The sequence below is a fragment of the Pagrus major genome, chromosome 8, assembly GCF_040436345.1.
Source record: "Pagrus major chromosome 8, Pma_NU_1.0".
Taxonomy (NCBI): domain Eukaryota; kingdom Metazoa; phylum Chordata; class Actinopteri; order Spariformes; family Sparidae; genus Pagrus; species Pagrus major.
In genome coordinates this window covers 24,451,730-24,471,529 of record NC_133222.1, presented here as the reverse complement: position 1 = coordinate 24,471,529, position 19,800 = coordinate 24,451,730, and the positions used below count along the sequence as shown (strand labels likewise).

General features: G+C 39.4%; 1 protein-coding gene across 1 annotated transcript in view; it reads right to left on the bottom strand.

The window, feature by feature from the left end:
• Window positions 1-19,800, bottom strand: part of carmil2 (capping protein regulator and myosin 1 linker 2) — a 109,205-nt gene that overhangs the window by 50,836 nt on the left and 38,569 nt on the right. The window contains 12 exon segments of the mRNA XM_073471216.1: window positions 1,461-1,577; window positions 2,698-2,826; window positions 3,714-3,800; window positions 4,075-4,168; window positions 5,527-5,595; window positions 5,957-6,129; window positions 6,335-6,389; window positions 10,933-11,029; window positions 13,321-13,402; window positions 13,562-13,631; window positions 17,558-17,662; window positions 18,400-18,476. Of these exon segments, the coding sequence (XP_073327317.1) occupies window positions 1,461-1,577; window positions 2,698-2,826; window positions 3,714-3,800; window positions 4,075-4,168; window positions 5,527-5,595; window positions 5,957-6,129; window positions 6,335-6,389; window positions 10,933-11,029; window positions 13,321-13,402; window positions 13,562-13,631; window positions 17,558-17,662; window positions 18,400-18,476 (1,155 nt within the window).

Below are 19,800 nucleotides of genomic sequence, written 5' to 3'. Positions count from 1 at the left end.
GCCTACGATACAGCACTTAGAATTACCATGACCTGGATGACTGAGAACCTTCATCAACACCTAAGTCACTTTTATTTTTTCTATTATAATATACCTGTTAAAGGAAGTGCCACAATTAAAAAGGAAGTTGCTCACTACTTGTGGGTTAAAGAGACTCTGTTGTAGTTGAAGGAGTCACCATCAGAGATCATGCCTTTAAGGAACACCATTTCAATAACTTGCACTATTTTTTCAACAGTGTGTACTTTGTGCACTATGTTTGACCACTGCATGGCTTAAACCGTCCCCTCACTTGTTCCAAATCAATAAATAAATAAATGTCTCAAGGGATGTTGTTGGGATATATTTGGAGATTTGGGGGTATTTCTTCATGTAAATGAGCCTATACATGTTTGAACAGATTGATGTACATCGTGAACAGGCGTGTGTATGCATGTTTGATAAATGTTTTCTGTGCACACTTACATAAAGATTACAGGTGTGCCTGCACTGGAGCTCCTTGTTACATGCTCCCCCTCTGCTGGCCAGGACGTGCCACTGTGGCTGACGCTTGGCTGCCTGCCTTTCCAGGTGATAGCGGTCTGACCGATAAGAGGGGGTAGGGCACTAGCCTGGAGGCTGACTGAATGTTTTATGTTTATCTGATGGATGCGGTAGTCTAGTTTTTGTGGCTTTGTTTCAGTTAGGTTTTGTTGTTTCTTTGTGTTGGGGTAGAGGGTTAGCCCCCAGCTCTGACGGCCCTGGTGGGTTGGTCTGGGAGGCTGACCTTTTGTTTATTTTGGCCGGCCCATCAGTTTGTTTGTTTGATTGATTGTTTAGGGGGTTTTCCCTTTGTGGTCGTTGTTCAGTTAATAAATGTATCATCCTTTAAACTGCAACTTGCTTGATTGTTTTTTGCAATTTACAGTATGTCTTTTAACTGACTGATAAATAAGAGGAGAAATCTTTAAATAAATACTGTGTCATGAGTGAATATCAGTTGATTTTACTCCACTCCTGTTATGTAAAATGGCTTTACCAAAATATTCAGCCATAGATGGTTCCCCGGAAAAGACAAACCAATTAAAGTAGCCACTGTGTTCTTTGAAACGACACAACAATGGCAGAGAGTTACTGTTTTGTTAACCTCCTGTTGTGTTCAAAACAAATGGTTAATGGCTTGTCTAGAGAGAGCAGTGACTACAAAAACTGAAGTGATACTACACTTTAAATAATAATAACTACTGCCATGGCCTTAACCCTGTTCTGTACACACTATTGTTTTTCCACCAGCACTTTTGGCCACACCGAGTCTCCTGCGCCAAGTTGAGCCGAGTAGAGCCAGGCTGGCAGATGTAATGGAAAAATGGCATATAACTTCTAAATAGTAAAACTAGCCAACACATTATTAGAAGTTGATTTTAATCCCTGAACTGTGTACTCCCCTGTGATTTGTGTACAGTGGGTGTTTTTATAAGCACCTGTATGCTTCTTCTGAACTCATCAGTTAGTGCAGCAGCAGTGTCAGTGAGGATGCAGTTCACTAAGTCTCCATCAGAGTCACACTTCCTGCTGGCTTCATACAGAGAGGGAAGCAGCTGCAGAGGAAGAACATTAGTGTCATCAAACATCATTTACACTTCCTGGCCACTTTATTAGGTACACCTACACAATCTAATGCAGTCCAGTCCACAGCTCTGCCACATATTCTACCTTTAAGAAGCTTATAATGACAATTTTTTTGTTCCAACTTTCTGAGGTGTTAATTACCTCCGCCAAGGAGGGGATGTTTTCACTCATGTCTGTTTGTTGGTTGTTTTGTCAGCAGGATTACACAGAAATTACAGAACAGATTAAATCTGTCCACTAAACTTGGATGTAGGATGGGTCTCAGCCCAGAATAGACCCTATTAACGTTTGGTACTGATCCAGATAAAAGGATGGATCCAGGAATGTTTTCTCACTTTCTTGAACAATGTGAGACATTTTGATTTGATTTCTCATGGAATAATGCATAGATAAAGAAATAGATGAATTGAGGTGGCTGGTAATTATGAGTGAGTACAATTTGATGTGGATTAAGGCAACTGCTGGGCGTTGGCTAAGGTTTGTGCTCTGAGTGCCATTCTAGTGTAATTATATGTTCATTACTGAGTAAATAGTTAGTGCTGGTGTTGTACTAGGCTGTGGAGTATTGAAATGTGTTTATAATATCCCTTCCCCCTCATGGTTGTAAATGGGGGGAGCAAAACATTACACACTCATACACAAAACAACTAACAAATTTTCCAAATGTCCATTAATTTGTTATTTTCTTAAATAATCAATTAGGTGTTTGGTCCATGAAATGTCAGGAAATTATGAAAAATGTCAACCAGTGTTTCCCAAAGCCCAAGATGATATCAAATGTCTTGTTTTGTCCACACCCCAAAGATATTCAGTTTACTGTCATAGAGGAGGTAAGAAAGGAGTAAGAAAATATTCACATTTACGAAGTAGCAATCAGAAAAGTTTGATTTTTTTTTCTGAAAGAAATATTCACACTGTCAGCGTAATCAAGAGCATTTGTATCTTTGTAAAGGTAGAATTTATACCTGAGATGTTGTGTGGGATTGCATTAGATTTTTCAGGTGTACCATAATAAAGTGGTTGTTATTATGGCCCAAAATGACATTTCAATTAATAGTGGTTTTCCAAACCCATCAGACCAGCCTGTACCTTAAAGGACTCCCTGGCATTGTGCAGCCCCTCATGTGCTGTCAGGATGTCAGCCTGGACCTCCTCAATGTTGCAGTGGTTTAAACGCTGAAGGCTGTCCTCCAGCTGCCGACACATTCCCTGAACCAGCTAAAATGCAGGATAACCGAGACAGACAGAGCTGACGATACACAACTAGACAGAAACTGTCATGTTGGAAGTATAGTTTTTAAATGAATCATCAGATCTACCTCAGTCAGAGAGCCTTACCTTCGATATGATACGATTTATTGATCACATATGTATTGTAAAATGAATCAATACTGCACCTTGCCTAGTTGAAGCCTTTGACTTTTTGACTTTTTTTTTTTTTACTACACTTCTGCATGTGTAGAACAATTATAACTATTTTAAAACAAAATATGTTTTGGAACATTTGCTTTATTTTGGAGTTGCTTTATTTTGGAGTTGTTAATAAGAAATTAAGCCGAACATGCTAACATTACTTGGTGACATGTAAAGTACATGAAAAATGTACTGTAGTCATTGCTATTGCTACTGCTGGTTTCTTTCCTCCACCTCACCATCTACCTGCTTTGGTTCTACTCTGTGTGCAGCTTTATGTCAATCATTCCTAGTGGGGGCCTGTGTGCAGTGTTCCCTGCATGGCATTCATAATGTTCCACTATACTGTCTGTTAGGATGTATTCCCACAGCAAGAAAACATGTTAGAGTCAATCCATCCTGCCAAGTCAAACTGCATATGCAAATACCATTTAAAAAAATATGGCCAAAGTAACACAATTTTACAAAATTTAAACCAGCTATTACTATTGTCAGTTTCAGTGAGAAATACTTATATCAAACTCTTTATGACTCTAATTTAAGTTGTTTCCAGTTGTTGAAATATTCAAAATTGATCTCAAAATGTATCCTTATTATACTATACAAGAGTTAATAATCAATGTTTGCAATATTGTTGTTAACTGGCCTCCAACTAGGCTACAGATGTTATACTTCTACATCAAACTTCTTACCTTCTCAGATTGTTGAGCTCTAAACACTTGCTGAAGTTCCACTCTATCAGACTGTCTCTGGTTGTTTCTGTCTAAACACTGCTGAATCTATGCACACACACACACACACACACACACACACACACACACACACACACACACACACACACACACGTCATTTTGAACAAAGTTTATTGTTAAACATTGTTTAAAATTGTAAAATATCCTATCTCTGTTACATATCCTTGTCACAAGTGTTTAGTAACCACTTTTGCCAGATCGTCACAAAAAATGTGTATATATCGGCCGATGATTGATTGATTGATTGATTTATTTTTCTACATATTTTTCCAACAAACTTCACACAGACTCACACACTGACCTTGTGCAGGGCCTCTCTTGTTCTGTCAGGGTTGCTGCGGTAACTCTGTGTGATATCAGCCAGGGGGAGTGACACCTGCTGCAGAGTGAAGTTCCTGCACAACAAACCACTCATCATCATCATCACCATCATCATCATCATCATCATCATCATCATCATCCACCACTTTGATGCAGACTAAATGATCTCAACATGTTATTTGACGGACTATTTCATGGTCAGTCATGGTCACCAGAGGATGAATCCTATTGACTTTGGAGATTCTCTGACTTTCCCTTAAGTGCAAACATGATGTTGATGTTTATGCTGTTTAGTGAAATGTTTCAAACTTTTGCACGTTCACACGTTCATGTTCGCCTCAGGATAAATTGCAATAATTCTGAGGATCCTCTGACTTTTCATCGAGCGCCATCATCAGGTCAAAATTTTAGTATACTAAAATAATATTTGCTGCTTTATGATCAAAAACCTGCAAAACTAATGGCATTCCACCTTCAGCTTCAGCACTTTCTCTTTAGTGCTATACAGCAAATATTAGCAGTGGTAATTTACATTAAGATGTTGTTTACTTCAAAGCCCCTGAAGTCCTGAAATCTGATATTTTTTATCTTGTGCACTCAAAACAACTTTCACCAAAATGCTTTTTCATGCAAAAATGTTTGCGTTACTTTCACAAAATAACAGCAGAAGTGTGACTAGGCATTATAAAATGGAAGGGAATTGTTTCATGGTGGCTAATCAAAGCACAGAAGGTCCAATTTACTACAGTTCAGTACAAATCCTGTGGGGTTGATACTGTACACCCTATTGAAGGCTCTCCCCTGGAGGGAATATATGGCTATCACGATTTCACATGCAGTGGTTACCACTATGTTTTAAAATCACCCACTTTTATTACAACAGTGTGATGATAAAATAGACCAAATAATTATAGACCTTTTAAAATAAACCAATAGCCTTGGACACAGGGATGGGCGGGCAGACAAAGGATAATTACATTTACTGGACATAGTAAATGTTATTATATTATCGAAATCCTATTAGAAAAGTGTTAAAATTAATGAGTTACTTCTGAAAGTAATACTTTACTGTAACAGGTTACTTTTGTAGCGTGTTTCCCAAAATCACTTTTTTAAGAGGTTCCTACATAGTGGGTTTGATCCATTCCCCAGGACGTAATTAGCACAGCAGACTGCAAAGTGTTTGAGAGCAACAATGTCAATGTTAAATTATGACAGTTGGCTGTCACTAGTTATTTTTGAAAATGTTAACTGAAGACTGTCTTGACATGAGATTAAACTGAACAATGTAAGCTATTTCTTCAGGATTCAACTTTCACTGTTGTAGGATTTAAAGTATACCTTGGCTAAAGTGTGTGTGTGTGTGTGAGAGAGTGTGAGTGAGTGAGTGAGTGAGTGAGTGAGTGAGTGAGTGAGTGAGTGTGTGTATGACCTCTCCAAAGCATCAGCCACATCCTGAAAACCTCTGGCCGATACATTGTTTCTGTCCCATGTCAGAGTCCTTGAAAAAGAGGAAGAGAGGTCAGTTCAAGGAAGTTGTAGCTGAAGATGGCCTACAGTGATCATAGCTTGGGTGAAGGTGTAGTGCTTGATTGACAGGTACACATGTAACATCAAAGGACAAGGGAAGTGAACATTTTGCAATAAATCCTGAACAATCTTGCAGTAAATGAAATACTGAAATGATGACATCTAGTGGCAAACAGTAGAGCCACAGCTTCATACTTAAATAAGATGTGATAAGTAATGGTTGGGTTGTGGAACAAATTGTGTGTGTCCAACACCTTGGGTGCTGTGTGTGTGTGCGTGTGCGTGTGCGCGTGTGCGTGCGTGTGTGTGTGTGTGTGTGTGTGTGTGTGTACTTCAGTCTTGTGTTGCTTATCAGGGCTTTGGCCAGCATTTTGGCTCCAGTGTCTCCGATGTTGTTTCCACTGATGTCCACTTCAGCCAGAGCAGCGTGGCCGCCCAGAGCGCTCAGCAGGATGTGCATCCCTGTCTTCAGCTTGGAGTCACACACCGATAGAGACTGCAAGGGCTGCAACCACAGAAATATATAAGAAACTGTGACATTCCGTGTCGTCAAACATTGGGGAAAAGGATTGACAATGAGATAATGTATTTTTTTAGTCATCAAATTATACATCAAAAAGTAGGTACAGGCACTGAATACACCTCATCCTGCTGTCAGGAGCAAATGTTAATGACTAAGAGTGAGTGAAATGAAAGGTAGTGTCACTCACACACTCTTCGTCCTGAATGAGTTGAGCTATGCGATGAAGAACATCAGTGAGAGCTCTGGTAGACGCAGAGAGTACATATCAAACCAAGTAACAAGAAATACAACAGAGTAAGAAAGCATGATGTGAAGGAAAGGACAGAAGAAAGGGAGAAACATGTCAGTAACATTTCATCAAAAATTAGGTTTTGAAACATGTATATAGTTAAATCTACAATTTTAAACTGAACCTCCATGCAACACCGTAAAACTGCACTTCTTATTTGATGTTTTATTCAATGGCAGGTCTAATGAAGGGTGAAAAATTAACAGCAAATGATTGTTTAAAGGAAAGGTTCACCCAAAAATGAAAATTCATTATTGACATTATCTCCTCCCTGCATGCTGATGGAAAGTCAGGTGAAATTTTGTAGTCCACAAAACATTTCTGGAGCTTCACAGCAAAACAGAGTTGCAGCATTCTGCTAAACAACTGAAGTAGCTGGAGACTTGTTTTAAAACAGAAAAACAACCAAAAAACATAAAATGGCTCATACGGCATAATCCAAGTCTGCGGAAGCCTCGAGAACTGATATGTAAAATGGTTTTTGTGTACCCTTAAGCACCCACTTCAAGGAAGGGTTTTTTATAGAGCCAATAATATGAAGTCAAATTGCTTTTACTGACTTAACAAGTGCACATCTACACTCTCAGATACAGAAGGTGGCTGAAAGAGAAGGCTGAAGGAGAAGGAGAAGAAAAGCAAGTGCAGCACACTGTTGTCACACTCGTGATGTCAGACTGCTGCACCTGGGTAGAGTCACGCAGTGTGGACTAGAGAGCCAGACATGTCATCGATGGTGGACATTTCATGTTTCTTACCCTCGGGTGTGCAGAAACTACAGGCTATGAACTTCTTTTTAAAATACAAAAATGTGAAATGATCAGCAATCTTATCTGTATTGGCCAGGAGAAGTCAATTGTCAGTTATCAGTATCAAGTGAAAAAATATCCCAAATTGTTCATCCCTTATTCTTGTTTTTGGAAAAATATCCTTTGCTAACTTAGCTTTCATTGATGTCGGATTGTAGCATCTTGTCATTAGAAAAATAAAATCAGACATTGTCACATGTATATCTAAATATGAATAATTAATTTGTCTCTCCCCCAAAAATCAGATAAGCTGGCAGTAGTTATTTCAGCCCTGCAGATATTTCAGCAAGATACTATTTTGTTGGTTTGTTTGTTTGAGTCTGGTTTGTAAATTCTAACCATTTTGGAAATCAATTTTAGGACCTACACACTAAAAGAGCCAAAACATTAAAACCCCTGACAGGTGAAGGGAGTATCATTTATCATCTCTAAAATGAAATGTTCTGCTAGAAAAACTTGGGTTCTGGCATTCATGTGGATGTTCTTTGACACATAAAACCCATTTAGATGATGCTGCAGCCCAAGTACACCCCCTCATGGCTATAGCATTACCTGATGGAAGTGGCCCCTCTAGCAGGGCAATGCACAGCGCCACATCACAAAGGAACATGACATAGAGGTTAAGTCGTCTACCTGACCCCAAAACTCCCTAGATCCAAATATGATTCGCCGTGCATGGGATTTGCTGGACCAAGTCCAATCCTCACAGCCCACACGACTCAAATCAGCCACATCATTAATACTACTGGCATCGATCAACCATAATAACGTTTTAATGTGGGCTGATTTGGGTCTTGTTGGCTGAGAGATGGGGCCTTCATGGATCCAGCACATCCCATGGATGCTCGATCAGATTAGGATCTAAGGAGTCTGAGGGCTAGACTGGCAGCTTGAGCTCTTTGTCATGTTCCTCAGCCAATTCCTGAACTGTTTTTGTGGTGTGGTGGGGTGCATTGTCCTGCTTGAGGGGGCCACTGCCACTGTAAATAGATGATCAATTATACTCAGTTCACCTGTCAGTGGTTTTAATGTTTTGGCTGATCGGTGAATAACATGGCAGTCTTCAGCTCCAATGATTTCTACAGCTCTCATTTTTCTGAAATGTAATGAGTGGAACACAAACTACTTTGTCACAAAGAACATTCATGAAGTTTGGTTCAGTAATGAATTTATTATAGGTCTTCTGAAAATGTGACCAAATCTACTGGATCAAAAATATACATACAGTAACTTGAACAATCAGTTTTGGTGATTATAGAAAGTCGTTTGAATCAAATGTTCTGTGTAGCATGGCCTCTTAACTTTTGAGTGATTCTGGTTGATAACAGCTGATGACTTTTCTGGGCCCATTTTAATAGGGCTTGTTTGATACAGCCATTAGACTCAGCCACAAACACTACAATGGGAAAGTCTAAAGAGCTCAGCATTGATCTGAAAGAGCACATTATTGATTAGAACAAGTCAGGAAAGTCACTTGGAGCCACTTCAAAACAGTTACAGGTCCCAAGATCAACTGTACAAACAACTGTTTGTAAGTATAAAGTGCATGGCACAGTTGTGTCACTGCCACCAACATGAGCTGAGAGGCTGCCGTGAAAGAAAGAAGCTCTTGATCCAGATGCAGCACCTTAAAGCTTGACTGAAGTCTGCTGCTGATCACATGGACATGAAGAAAAAGTCTTCTGGAGGAAAACTCTGTGGTCAGATGAAACAAAAACTGAGTTTTTTGGCCACAATGAGTAGCAATATGTTTGGAGGAGAGAAGGTGAGACCTTTAACCCCAAGAACACCAAACCTTCTGTCAAGCATGGTGGTGGTGGTAGTATTATGCTGTGGGGCTGTTTTGCTGCCAGTGGATCTGCTGCTCTACAGAAAGTAAATGGAATAATGAAGGAAAACCTAAAATCATCAGCAGAAGATTGACTCTTTGGTGTAGTTGGGGGTTCCAACAGCACAATGATCCCAAACACACATCAAAAGTGTTAAAGGAGTGGCTAAATCAGGCTAGAATTGAGCTTTTGGAGTGGCCTTCACAAAGTCCTGACTGGAACCCCATCAGAACATGTGGACTGTGCTGAAGAAATAAGTCCGTGCCAGGAAGCCAGCAAACTTCACTGATCCTGTCAAGAGGAGTGGTTAAACATTCAGCCAGAGGACGACCAGAAGCTTGAGGATGGCTAGCAAAAGCAGCTAATAGAGGTGAGAATGGCCGAATATAACCAATTATTAGAATAACTGTGTGTATATTTTTGATCCAGTAGATTTGGTCACATTTTCAGAAGACCTATAATAAATTCATTATTGAACCAAACTCCATGAATGTTTTTGTGACAAAGTAGTTTGTGTTCCTCTCATTCCATCACAGAAAAATGAGAGCTGTAGAAATCACTGGAGCTGAAGACTGCCATGATGTACAGTACATGTTCTTTACAAGTGCATGTAAACTTCTGACAATGACTGTATATCCATGTGATGAGCTGAGCTCCATAAAAATGACAATAATTATTATTAATTATTAGAATTTCATTTTTCCTGTCCCCATGAAGGAAACAAAACATTTTATTTAAGTTATTTATCTAATTTATTAGCACTTGTTTCATCTCAGCTCCGTGCGAGGCTTTCATGCATTTTGCTGTCATTTACTATCGAGCTAATTTTATCATGGTTATGGAATCCACTTTAAATTTTCTATGTGTTTTGGCTGTGTTCTGTGTTCTGAGTCTCCTGCAGAGGCTGGGCGTGGCGTCCTTGATTGGCGGGAGCTCCTGCGGCTCATTCACCTGCAGCTCACCTACTCATCAGCGCCGGCTCAAAAGAGCTGGTCTTCTCTTCTCTAGCTGCCAGATCATTAATCCCTCCACGTAGGGGTATTGATGGCTTCCCTCTCTGAGCTACATATCGCCTCATACATACAGAGAGCAGAGCGGAGGAGAGACGTAAAGATGTTGGCTGCGCTAGAGCCCCTTTTCCATTTCATATAGCCTATGACGAATAAGAAATGCCAGTATATATGATATTTTTTTCTCAGCACAAATGCCAGATTCAGGTGAGAGGGAGGTTTTGAAGTTACCTGACTACACTGCCCACAGCAACCCAATATTCTATGAGAATAATGTTATAAATTGATATGGATTGTCCCCCTCTTTCCTCCCTTTCATTGTATTATCTTGTTGAGTGTGCCTTGATAGCACAAAGAATGAGAGAGAGAGAGACAGAGAGCAAAAACCAGGTGGACAAGAAGTCAAGACCACATAGTTATAATGCCAAATAAGCTACTATTTGCTGACTATTTGTGATTTTGCATTGCTAAGCGGTGGATTGATATAGGCTCCCTTTATCAAATGTGGATTCTCCCCAAACTCCTCTTACATGTGTTTGCGTCATAACCATTTATTTTATGTCATTTTCTGGCTGCATTGTTGCAAAGTGTTTGTGTGTGATTGGATGTGCAGAGAGGGATAGAGGAGGATGAAGAGAGAGAAAAGAAAGAACCAGATGAGACAGTGGACAGATAATGAAGATTGCTTTAGTGCAAGAAAAAGTAACTGTTTAGCTGAAGGGGGAAAAAATCATCCACAATAGAATTTTACATGTGGGAGCTGAGCACCCCTAAAGGTCTGATCCTAGGATCGCCCTTGCTCATGTACAGTAGAGGATGTACAGCATGGCTTTGCATTATGTTCCCCAGACCTTGACTTCATGGCAAAGTTTCTCCCCAGTGCGAGGTGCCGAAGAGAGTGACATCGACCAACAGACAGAACCAGTGTCACCATGTCATTCTCAAAACCTAGAGCCAGACAAAGAAAGGGAGCAGCACAGAGGATTGAAATTATTCTGTCAAGTCCATTTCACTACCTGGTGTAAATTACATCCAGTGTACCCATATTTTAAATAATCCTCTTATTTGTCAGCAATGAAATGGGTTAAATCAAATCAATTAAAATGCAGCTTCACATGTTCAATATAAACTTACTCTCTCTCAATCACATGCAGCCTTGATAGCTAACTTTTCATGAGCAGCATCCCTCCATGATATAAAATAGGATTTTATAGAAACTAAATAAAGAGGCTACAGTTGGTAAGTTAACTGTATTGAGTGGGCTCAGTCTGTATGTTAAAGGCTTGTATGTACTGTCTCTTTTTCTTTGTGTGACTTCTTTGTTTAAAAATGTTTTTTAGTTGTATATGATAATTGGCTGCAACAGGTGACAACACATTGGTCTGACTTGCATAGTTAAATATCAGCAAAACATTCACCCGTTAAAACCTACATCCAGTTTGCTGCACCAGACACAGAGGTGAAGCTACCATTGTCACACTTATCGTCTTGTAAGGGCAAGTTTACACTAAAGATTTAAGATATGAGGAGTTGGAACTTGCAACTATGTGCATTTCTGCATTTCTGCAGCAACAATACTTTAGTGTTTCTGTAACCCTGTTGAAATGTATTCATGATAATAAGAATATAAGTGAATCAATAAGTTCATAGTTTGATAAATACGTTTTAAGGTTAAAATGTTAAGATTCATTGACCAGCAATGAAGTTATAGTATTGCTCAATAAGAACAATGAATATTGGGTAATGTTCAAGGTTTACTGACTACAGCATTTAAGATGTTAATTATTGGTTGTGTAATAATATATGTTAAAATGCTTTGAATATGCCTGTAAGAATAGGAAAGAAAGAGTTGCACAAATGTTTTGTGAATTTATGTTATTCCTGGACCATGTGTGAATGAGCCAATCACATTCGAGGTCAAAGGACGAGGAAGTGAGTGGATGGACTGTACGTGAAGAGAACGGAGGGAGATGGGAGATAGCGACAAACGAGGAAGACGAGAGAGGCGTGTTGTCCGCTGTAAAGTGAAACACGAACTGTTTAGTTTATGTCTACGCCATTTTTAGTGAAAGTGTTCGACCAGGACTCTCATAGAAACTTTAAGGGTGATAGAGTTCTGTCCGTTTGAGTGGACTACTCAGCACAAGAAGACAGAAAGAAGTTTAAGTTAGCTGCTGACCTAGTGGCTAGTAGTGCTTTTGCATGGACTTTACTAACAAGCTAGCAACCAGTGAACTCGACTAGTAAAGCCTGTGTGGAACTGTGAGACCGACGACAACCACAAAGACCGGCTGGATAACGTTGCTGAGTGGTGGCCTTTGTCGAGATCGTCAGCTGCGTGAGTCTTCTCTTCAGCCATGTAAATCTTCTCTTCATCCACGTGGATCTTCTCGTCATCTCTCCTCCTGCTTCTGCCACTTGGATCCTGCGCACATGAGGCTACATCCCTTGAGTAAAGGTACCATTGTTTTGTTTTTGCCTTGGTGGTGAAGCAGCCATTTTGTTTTAGGCTACAACGTACACAAGCCACATTCAGGCCTGCATCTTTTGAACTGGGTATTTCAATTTAGGCTATTTTATTTTATTTGGGCCCATAGGTTTTGGATGTTTATGTGAATGCATTTGACATTGAGAGTTGAAAAGCATTTGATAAGACAATTGAAAGAAACATTTAAACAGTGAATTCAATTTTTCTAAGTAAATAAATTCATACTTGTTTATAAAACAGGTGTGGTTATTGACTACTTTTGATATGTTAAGTTAAGACAAAGAGTAATTTCTGTTTGAGAGAGTAAGAGTGTTTGAAGGGTGAGAGTGTTTTATAAGAGTAAAAGTAATTCCAAAGACATTTCAGTTCATGGTAAAGTCTAAGAATTCATGCGTAAATAGTGATTTAAAAGGAAAAAAAAGTATTGCATTTAAAAGTGAATGATTACACACACATTAGGTTAATATTGTTAGGTTTATTAGTGAAACCCCAAGCTATTCTTGATATTTTAAAGAACTCAGGTTAGCCACCTCTCACTATAGCCAAACACGCTAGAGAGGCGCTACATTTCTATCAGCTTTCTGTAGCGCAGCTCCATGCTGTCTTCACAGAACAAGCACACCAGAGTATCATCTCTAAAATTTCACCATCATGGCATTTACTGTGTCATCGCTTCCTTCCAATGTGTGTGTGTGTGTGTGTGTGTGTGTGTGTGTGTGTGTGTGTGTGTGTGTGTGTGTGTTTTGCATACCATTATCGGATATATCCAGACTTGTGATAGCTGTAGCTTCAGAGATGTGCTCTTGTAACACCTGGGCTCCTGCTGAACGTAGCTACACACACACACACACACACACACACACACACACACACACACACGTATAAGAACAACAACAACAACAATAATTTGATTACCCAGGCCTCTACTAATCATCATAACAAACAAAAAAAAAAGTTTTTGTACTCGTGTGTGAGAATGTAGGCTACTGTACCTCACAGCTACTGAGGTCCAACTCTAGCCCAAAGAGACGAGTGTTGGTTGCCAGACCCTGGAGTAATAACCTAGATGCAAAACAAAAGACATCTAAAAGTCTATATGTGTAATAGCAGAGCTGCTTTGGAACCTTTCACCTCTTAAAACAGACTTATGAAGCACAGAGCCTTGTTGATTGGGTTTTGTTGAAATGTGTAAAGTGTGTGTTGTCTGACAGAGAGATAATAAAATAACATTCTTTATCTTGTGGCAAGAATAACGTTTTTAGCCTATTGTTGTTATAGTATGGAGGGGCTGTCATGTCTGTGTTTGATTGACAGCAGCTGGCAGACTGAGCAGCAGGAGCAAGAGAGGCAGTGTAAACAAACCTACACTGTATCTTCCAAGCCAGACAGCATTTTGTTAGTGGTATTTAAGAGTAAGCAGCACACCAGCTTCAAAAACGGCTGAAGTCATATTTGCAGGTTTATTTACATGCTGTTTAATGTGCTGCAGCTGAGCTGCTTGTCAGCTATGGAGCCTGCGAATAGCAGTACACTTTGGTCAATGTTTGTTTGGTGGCAAGAAGCTAAGATGCAGGACAAGTAGGGGTGGGCCGATCAATCCCAAAATATTGATACTACCAATACTAAGTACTCCTGTCATGTGCACAATTCACGCGTTGTGCACGCTCAGCCTGCCCGGTGTGCACCCTGACCACAAGTTTAATCCGACATGCAGTGATGGCTGAATGAAACAGGGGCATCATTTGGAGCCACTTTACAGCAGTAAATGAAAACGTTGCGAACTGTGATGTGTGTATGAGGCTGTTCATTACTGTGGTAACACCACAAACTTGTTTAAACACAAAAAAAACAGGAGAGAGAGAACACAGGAGTTTCAGCAGAGAAGAAGGGAGGAGGAGGAGGGAAATCCCTCAGCACCCATATCCCCACCATAGTTCACTGGCAGAGTCAGAGAGAGGCAGGAAATATCCAGGTATATACAGCAAATATTATTTAGTCATTATTATATTTTATATTTTAGTCATACTGATTAAATATAGCATACTATTTAGACATCCAAATAATATATTCAGCCCATTGAAACTTAGGCTATAGACCTAATTATTTTGGTATTTTACCAAGGTGTTTCCCCAAGAGCCCAACACTTTTGTTATATGCCTTAAAAAAAACCTGTTGGTTTTTTTTTTTATAATAAAAGCATCGGTATCAGTGTCAATATTGGTGATATTGGCCCTGTATTACTTGGTATTGGATCAAAACTAAACTTTGTGGTATCACCCACCCCTAAGCACCCCTGTGTTCATGTTTGCAAGTTAGACACGAAGGAGACTTTAGCAGGAAAACTAATGTTCCTTGTTCAGAGTCAGTGACAAAAAAAGGCTTTCCATTGCAGGCTGCTGTCTAGTTGCTGTCAATGTGACCATCTGCCTGTCATAACAAAAATGATATTATGTGGTTTAAAATTGAGCCATTTGATTAGCTGTTTAGAAACAAGATGTCCATTTATGTAGATAGCTAACCATAGATATATACATATAGATAACACTAATATTACCTAGATTTTTCTTTGCTGCCATGATACGAATTTGTTAATTTTTTTAATTAAAAAAGACTTAATGAGGTAACGCTTTAGATTACAGCCCGCAATTTACAGTGTAAGTACTCAATACATACCAATACATGTATGTAGGTACTGGGGAACACGATGTGAAAATAAGGGGTAACATTTCAAGACTTTATATAGAATTTACACTGTAGTTATTTTTTAACTACTTTGTACCTATTCTGTTATCTGGATGTTTCAGGGAAGATGGAGTGATGACTTCTGCGTCACTCGATAGTCTAAATCTTATGTGGTTTTATGTCAAACAAGCAAAGTAAATTAACCAACCTATATGTCCGTTGTGTAACCATGTAAGTAAGTGTAACTTGGTGAGTTAAAGTTTTTCGCCAGGAACAGACGCTGTTTTTCAGGCAGAATTGTAAGTAAGAGTCAGTAGGACAGACAGGAGGACAGAGGCTTCTCCACGTATAACTGCAGTATTTTCTTCCTCAGATAAGTTGCTGAAGACACTACCAGTTACTACGTCATGTAATGTTGCTTTGTGGGACATTTCTCTATATTTTGTTGAGTGAAGGATCTGTTTAGTTATCAGACTGTGAACACCATCAGATCGACACGCCCTCGCTCCGCGCCACCGGGTTATCCATTCACACAGGTTCGGTTCGCCAGTGCTGTGCCTCTGATACTACCTCCTGAGGCACAGTGAAATTTCACCCCTCGCCGCATCTGAGACTTTCACACAGAGGAGGATGCGGAGAATTGGCGCAGGATCCTGCACTCAAAGGGTAGTGTGAATGGGGCTACTATATGTAACATGGGTGGACTTACTCTGTACCTACAGAGAACTATATGAGAACCGTTTGATTTGATTTGACTTGCTTCAACACATGGAGAACAAACTTAATGAATAACTGCACAGTTTACTGTCAGAAGAATATACTGTACATAAGAGCTGTAATCATATCTAGTGTTCTGTCTTGTGCTACATTTCTATTCCCCCTCCTGGGATGAACAGAGGTCGTGCACAGACCTGAAACAAGGTAAGCTTGCACTTTGAGGAGCTGTACTGCTAGTCGAACACGACTGCCAGGTAGAAGACTTTCACATGACTTCAAAACTGTCAACATGGGTGGTTGTGGCTCAGGAGAGAGAGTGGGTTGCCAAGTAATCGTAAGGTCACTGGTTCGATTCCCTGGCTGAATATATACTGAACCACAAATTGCTCCTGATGAGCAGGTGGATGTTCCCTTGCATGGCAGGTTAAATTTTTATGCTTGTTTGACATAAAACCACAGAAGATTTAGGCTATTGAGCAGAAGTCATCACTCCATCTTCCCTGAAACATCCAAATAATGGAATAGGTACCAGTAGTTAAAAATAACTACAGTATAAATTCTATATAAAATCCTGAGTTGTTCCCCCTTATTTTCCACATCTTGTTCCCCAGTACCTACACACATGTATTGGAATGTACTGTACAGGTACACTGTTAGTACAAAAGATTACACTGTAACTACAGATTACTTACGCTGTAAATTGCAAGCTGTAATCTAAAGTGTTTCTGACTTAATCAAAAAGACATAATCACAACAAACACTTCCTGGAAGGCTTCAGAATTAATTTTTTGAATTGCATTTATAGTGAGATATTTATATTCTGTTCATTGATATTTTAAGTCACACATTATTTACAATAATTATATACACAGTGTATCAGTAGAGTTGCGCACAGTTGCAGCGTAACAGTAAGTTTCTTGTGTGGTTACAATTCAGGCACATAAATGACTGTATTTGACACTAGTGCCTTGTTAAAAGTGTAAACACTTTAAAGTAGATAATTTAGGACTACACACACAGTAACCCATCACAGCCAACACTGAGATGCTGATTGACTGTTGTTTGAATGTCCAATCAAGACTCTCACTTATGGGACATAATGGTCTAAAATAATGGGAAAATGTATGCAGTATCATGAACATATTTGTGATACAAGATCCTTTGTGTGTATTTGGTATTTAGTGGATTTTGGATATCTGTTCATTGATATTATATTTGCACTATTTCCTACTTGGTACTGCAACTGCTGCACAACAATTTATTGAGGTGAGCCACATGACAAACTGTTGAGAGAGGCTCTGTTCCTGCTGGATTTAAAAAATGTTAGCATAGTTACAAGTCACTGGTAATTTGAATGAGATTTTCTTCTGGAACAAAACCTGGAAGTTCTGGTTTCCCTTCGCCTATCTCTGCCAAGAAATTGATAACATTATATGTGAAAAATCCCAAAAACTCTTGCTTTGTACATCTCAGCTTGGACCATTAAGTCAAGGAAATTTTCGGCAAACTACAATTCCCTTGGTCAAGAATTAACTTTAACGTAAAAAAAAAAGTAAATATTATATAGCATTGGTTAGGAGTAAACACACCTGAGAGCTTGTGGAGGTAGTTTGGTTGCAGACAGGCCCACATATTTTAGCTCACAGCTCTGACTGAAGAACTCTCCGATGCTTCTGGTCACCTCCCGCACCTTTCTACACAATACACATAAACACAGTCATTGGCTGTGCTTTCTTTGAATACAGTTTTATCAACCACACCATGACACTGTGCTAGAATGGATTATAGGATTGTATTTATACATGTCACCTTGCCATTTCAGCCTTTGTGCCTGCCTGCTTTTTTAAATGCAGACATTTTGACATGTGACAGAAAGAAAAGCACCGGCGTAGCCAATTAGATGTATTAATGTCTGAATTTAAATGAATGTGTGTCTGTCCCTATGCCTTGATATTGGCTTACTGGGACAATTCAAGCGGAACAGAGGTATTGTTACTGCTATTAGTTCTGCCATTTCACCAGACGTCTGTGAGCTTGAGTCAGTAGTGTGGCAAGGTGATGTTACTGCTATCGCCTACTTCTGTCCACTCTTGGTGCTCAGGGTATGGTAAGTATTTGATGTTTTGGATTTATTTTACTAAATGAGTTAGCCGAACTCTGTTATTGTTTATGCACAGGTAAATATAAATAATTAAACTGAAGAGCCAGAAAAGAGATTAATAATAAATATAACTAAATAAGACATTAAGGAAATGATATTAAAAACATATACAGTATAAACTAATCAACCCTTGTGGTGGCCGAAGTATTGTGATCCATGATAATTGGGCAAATACATGTGCAAAGGTACTGAGTGCAACAATACTGACTCAATAATGCAGAGAGGATGCCAAGTTCAAAGGTCTGACACACTGAAGACAGAGGAGCTGACCTGTGGCTGAAAGGATTCTTGGCCAGGTTCAGGTGCATCATTTTGTAACAACACCCGGCAGACAGGGACACAAATAACTGCAAGAGAAAGTTAGGATACGTGACTGTTAAGTGACAAGCTCAAGTTCATACTACACAGGTGATAACATTTCCAGACTTTTTGAAGGCCCTGGGACTCAGCTCCACTATTACACCTCTGAATATAAGTGATCAGAAGAAGATTTGATGAAATTATGTCTTATTTTTTAAATCTTACATCTGTCACAGTAGGAGTCACTATTAAAGCTTTCACTATGCTAACTCCATTTAACAACTATTTATTTTCTCCATTTATCACATAATAAATTAATTAATTCTGTTCTATTTAGCATCTCTCTCTCTGACAAAATGTGGCTGAGAGGAGGTCTGTTATACCCACATATAGTTCAGACATGTCAAACTCAAAATATCATATGTCCATCATAACATAACATAAGACGGCACTATGAGACAAAACACCAGGACAAATACAGGCACGTGGACAGACAGCAGAAGGTAGAGGAGTTAAAAAGGACTCTAGTGTCACAGCAGACTATGTTCACAAAGGCAAAATTACAAAGTGAGGCTGCTGTGAAAGCTAGTTTTGTTATGGCCGAAGAAATTGCTAAGTCAGCCCGGCCTTTTACCGAGGGGGATTTTGTAAAGCAGTGAATGATTAAAGTGTGCGACATCATGTGTCAAGACAAAAAGCAAGCGTTTTCAAATATAAGCTTAAGCAGAAATACTGTTGCTGATCGTGTATGTGAGCTTGCCACCAATTTACAAGAACAGTTGATGGAAAAGGGAAAAGATTTCATTGCATATTCCCTTGCTGTGGATGAGAGTGCTGATATGACTGATACTGCACAGCTGTCAATCTTCACCCTTGGAGTAGACTCCAGTTTATGCATTACAGAAGAACTTTTGGGAATTAAATCAATGCATGGCACAACCACGGGAAAAGACAAAGATATTTGAGGAAGTATGTAAATGTGTGAATGAAATGAAACTGCCCTGGGACAAACTGACGGGACTGACGACAGATGGAGCGCCTGCGATGTGTGGTGCAAAGAACGGATTAGTGGAGAGGATGCAGGAGAAAATGCAGCGGGAGAAATGTGCAGGTGACCTGACAGTTTATCACTGCATCATACACGAGTAAGCGTTGTGTGGAAAAGCTCTCAAAATGGAACATGTAATAAGGTTACGGTTAACTTTATAAGAGCTAAAGGCTTAAATCAGCGCCAATTTCATGTCTTTTCTTGAAGAGATAGATTCTGAACATGGCACTGTGCCCTATCACACAGAGGTGCGATGGCTAAGTCGAGCGAAAGTGCTTAATAGATTTTTTGAGTTGCATGACAGTTTTTGGAAAGCAAAGGGA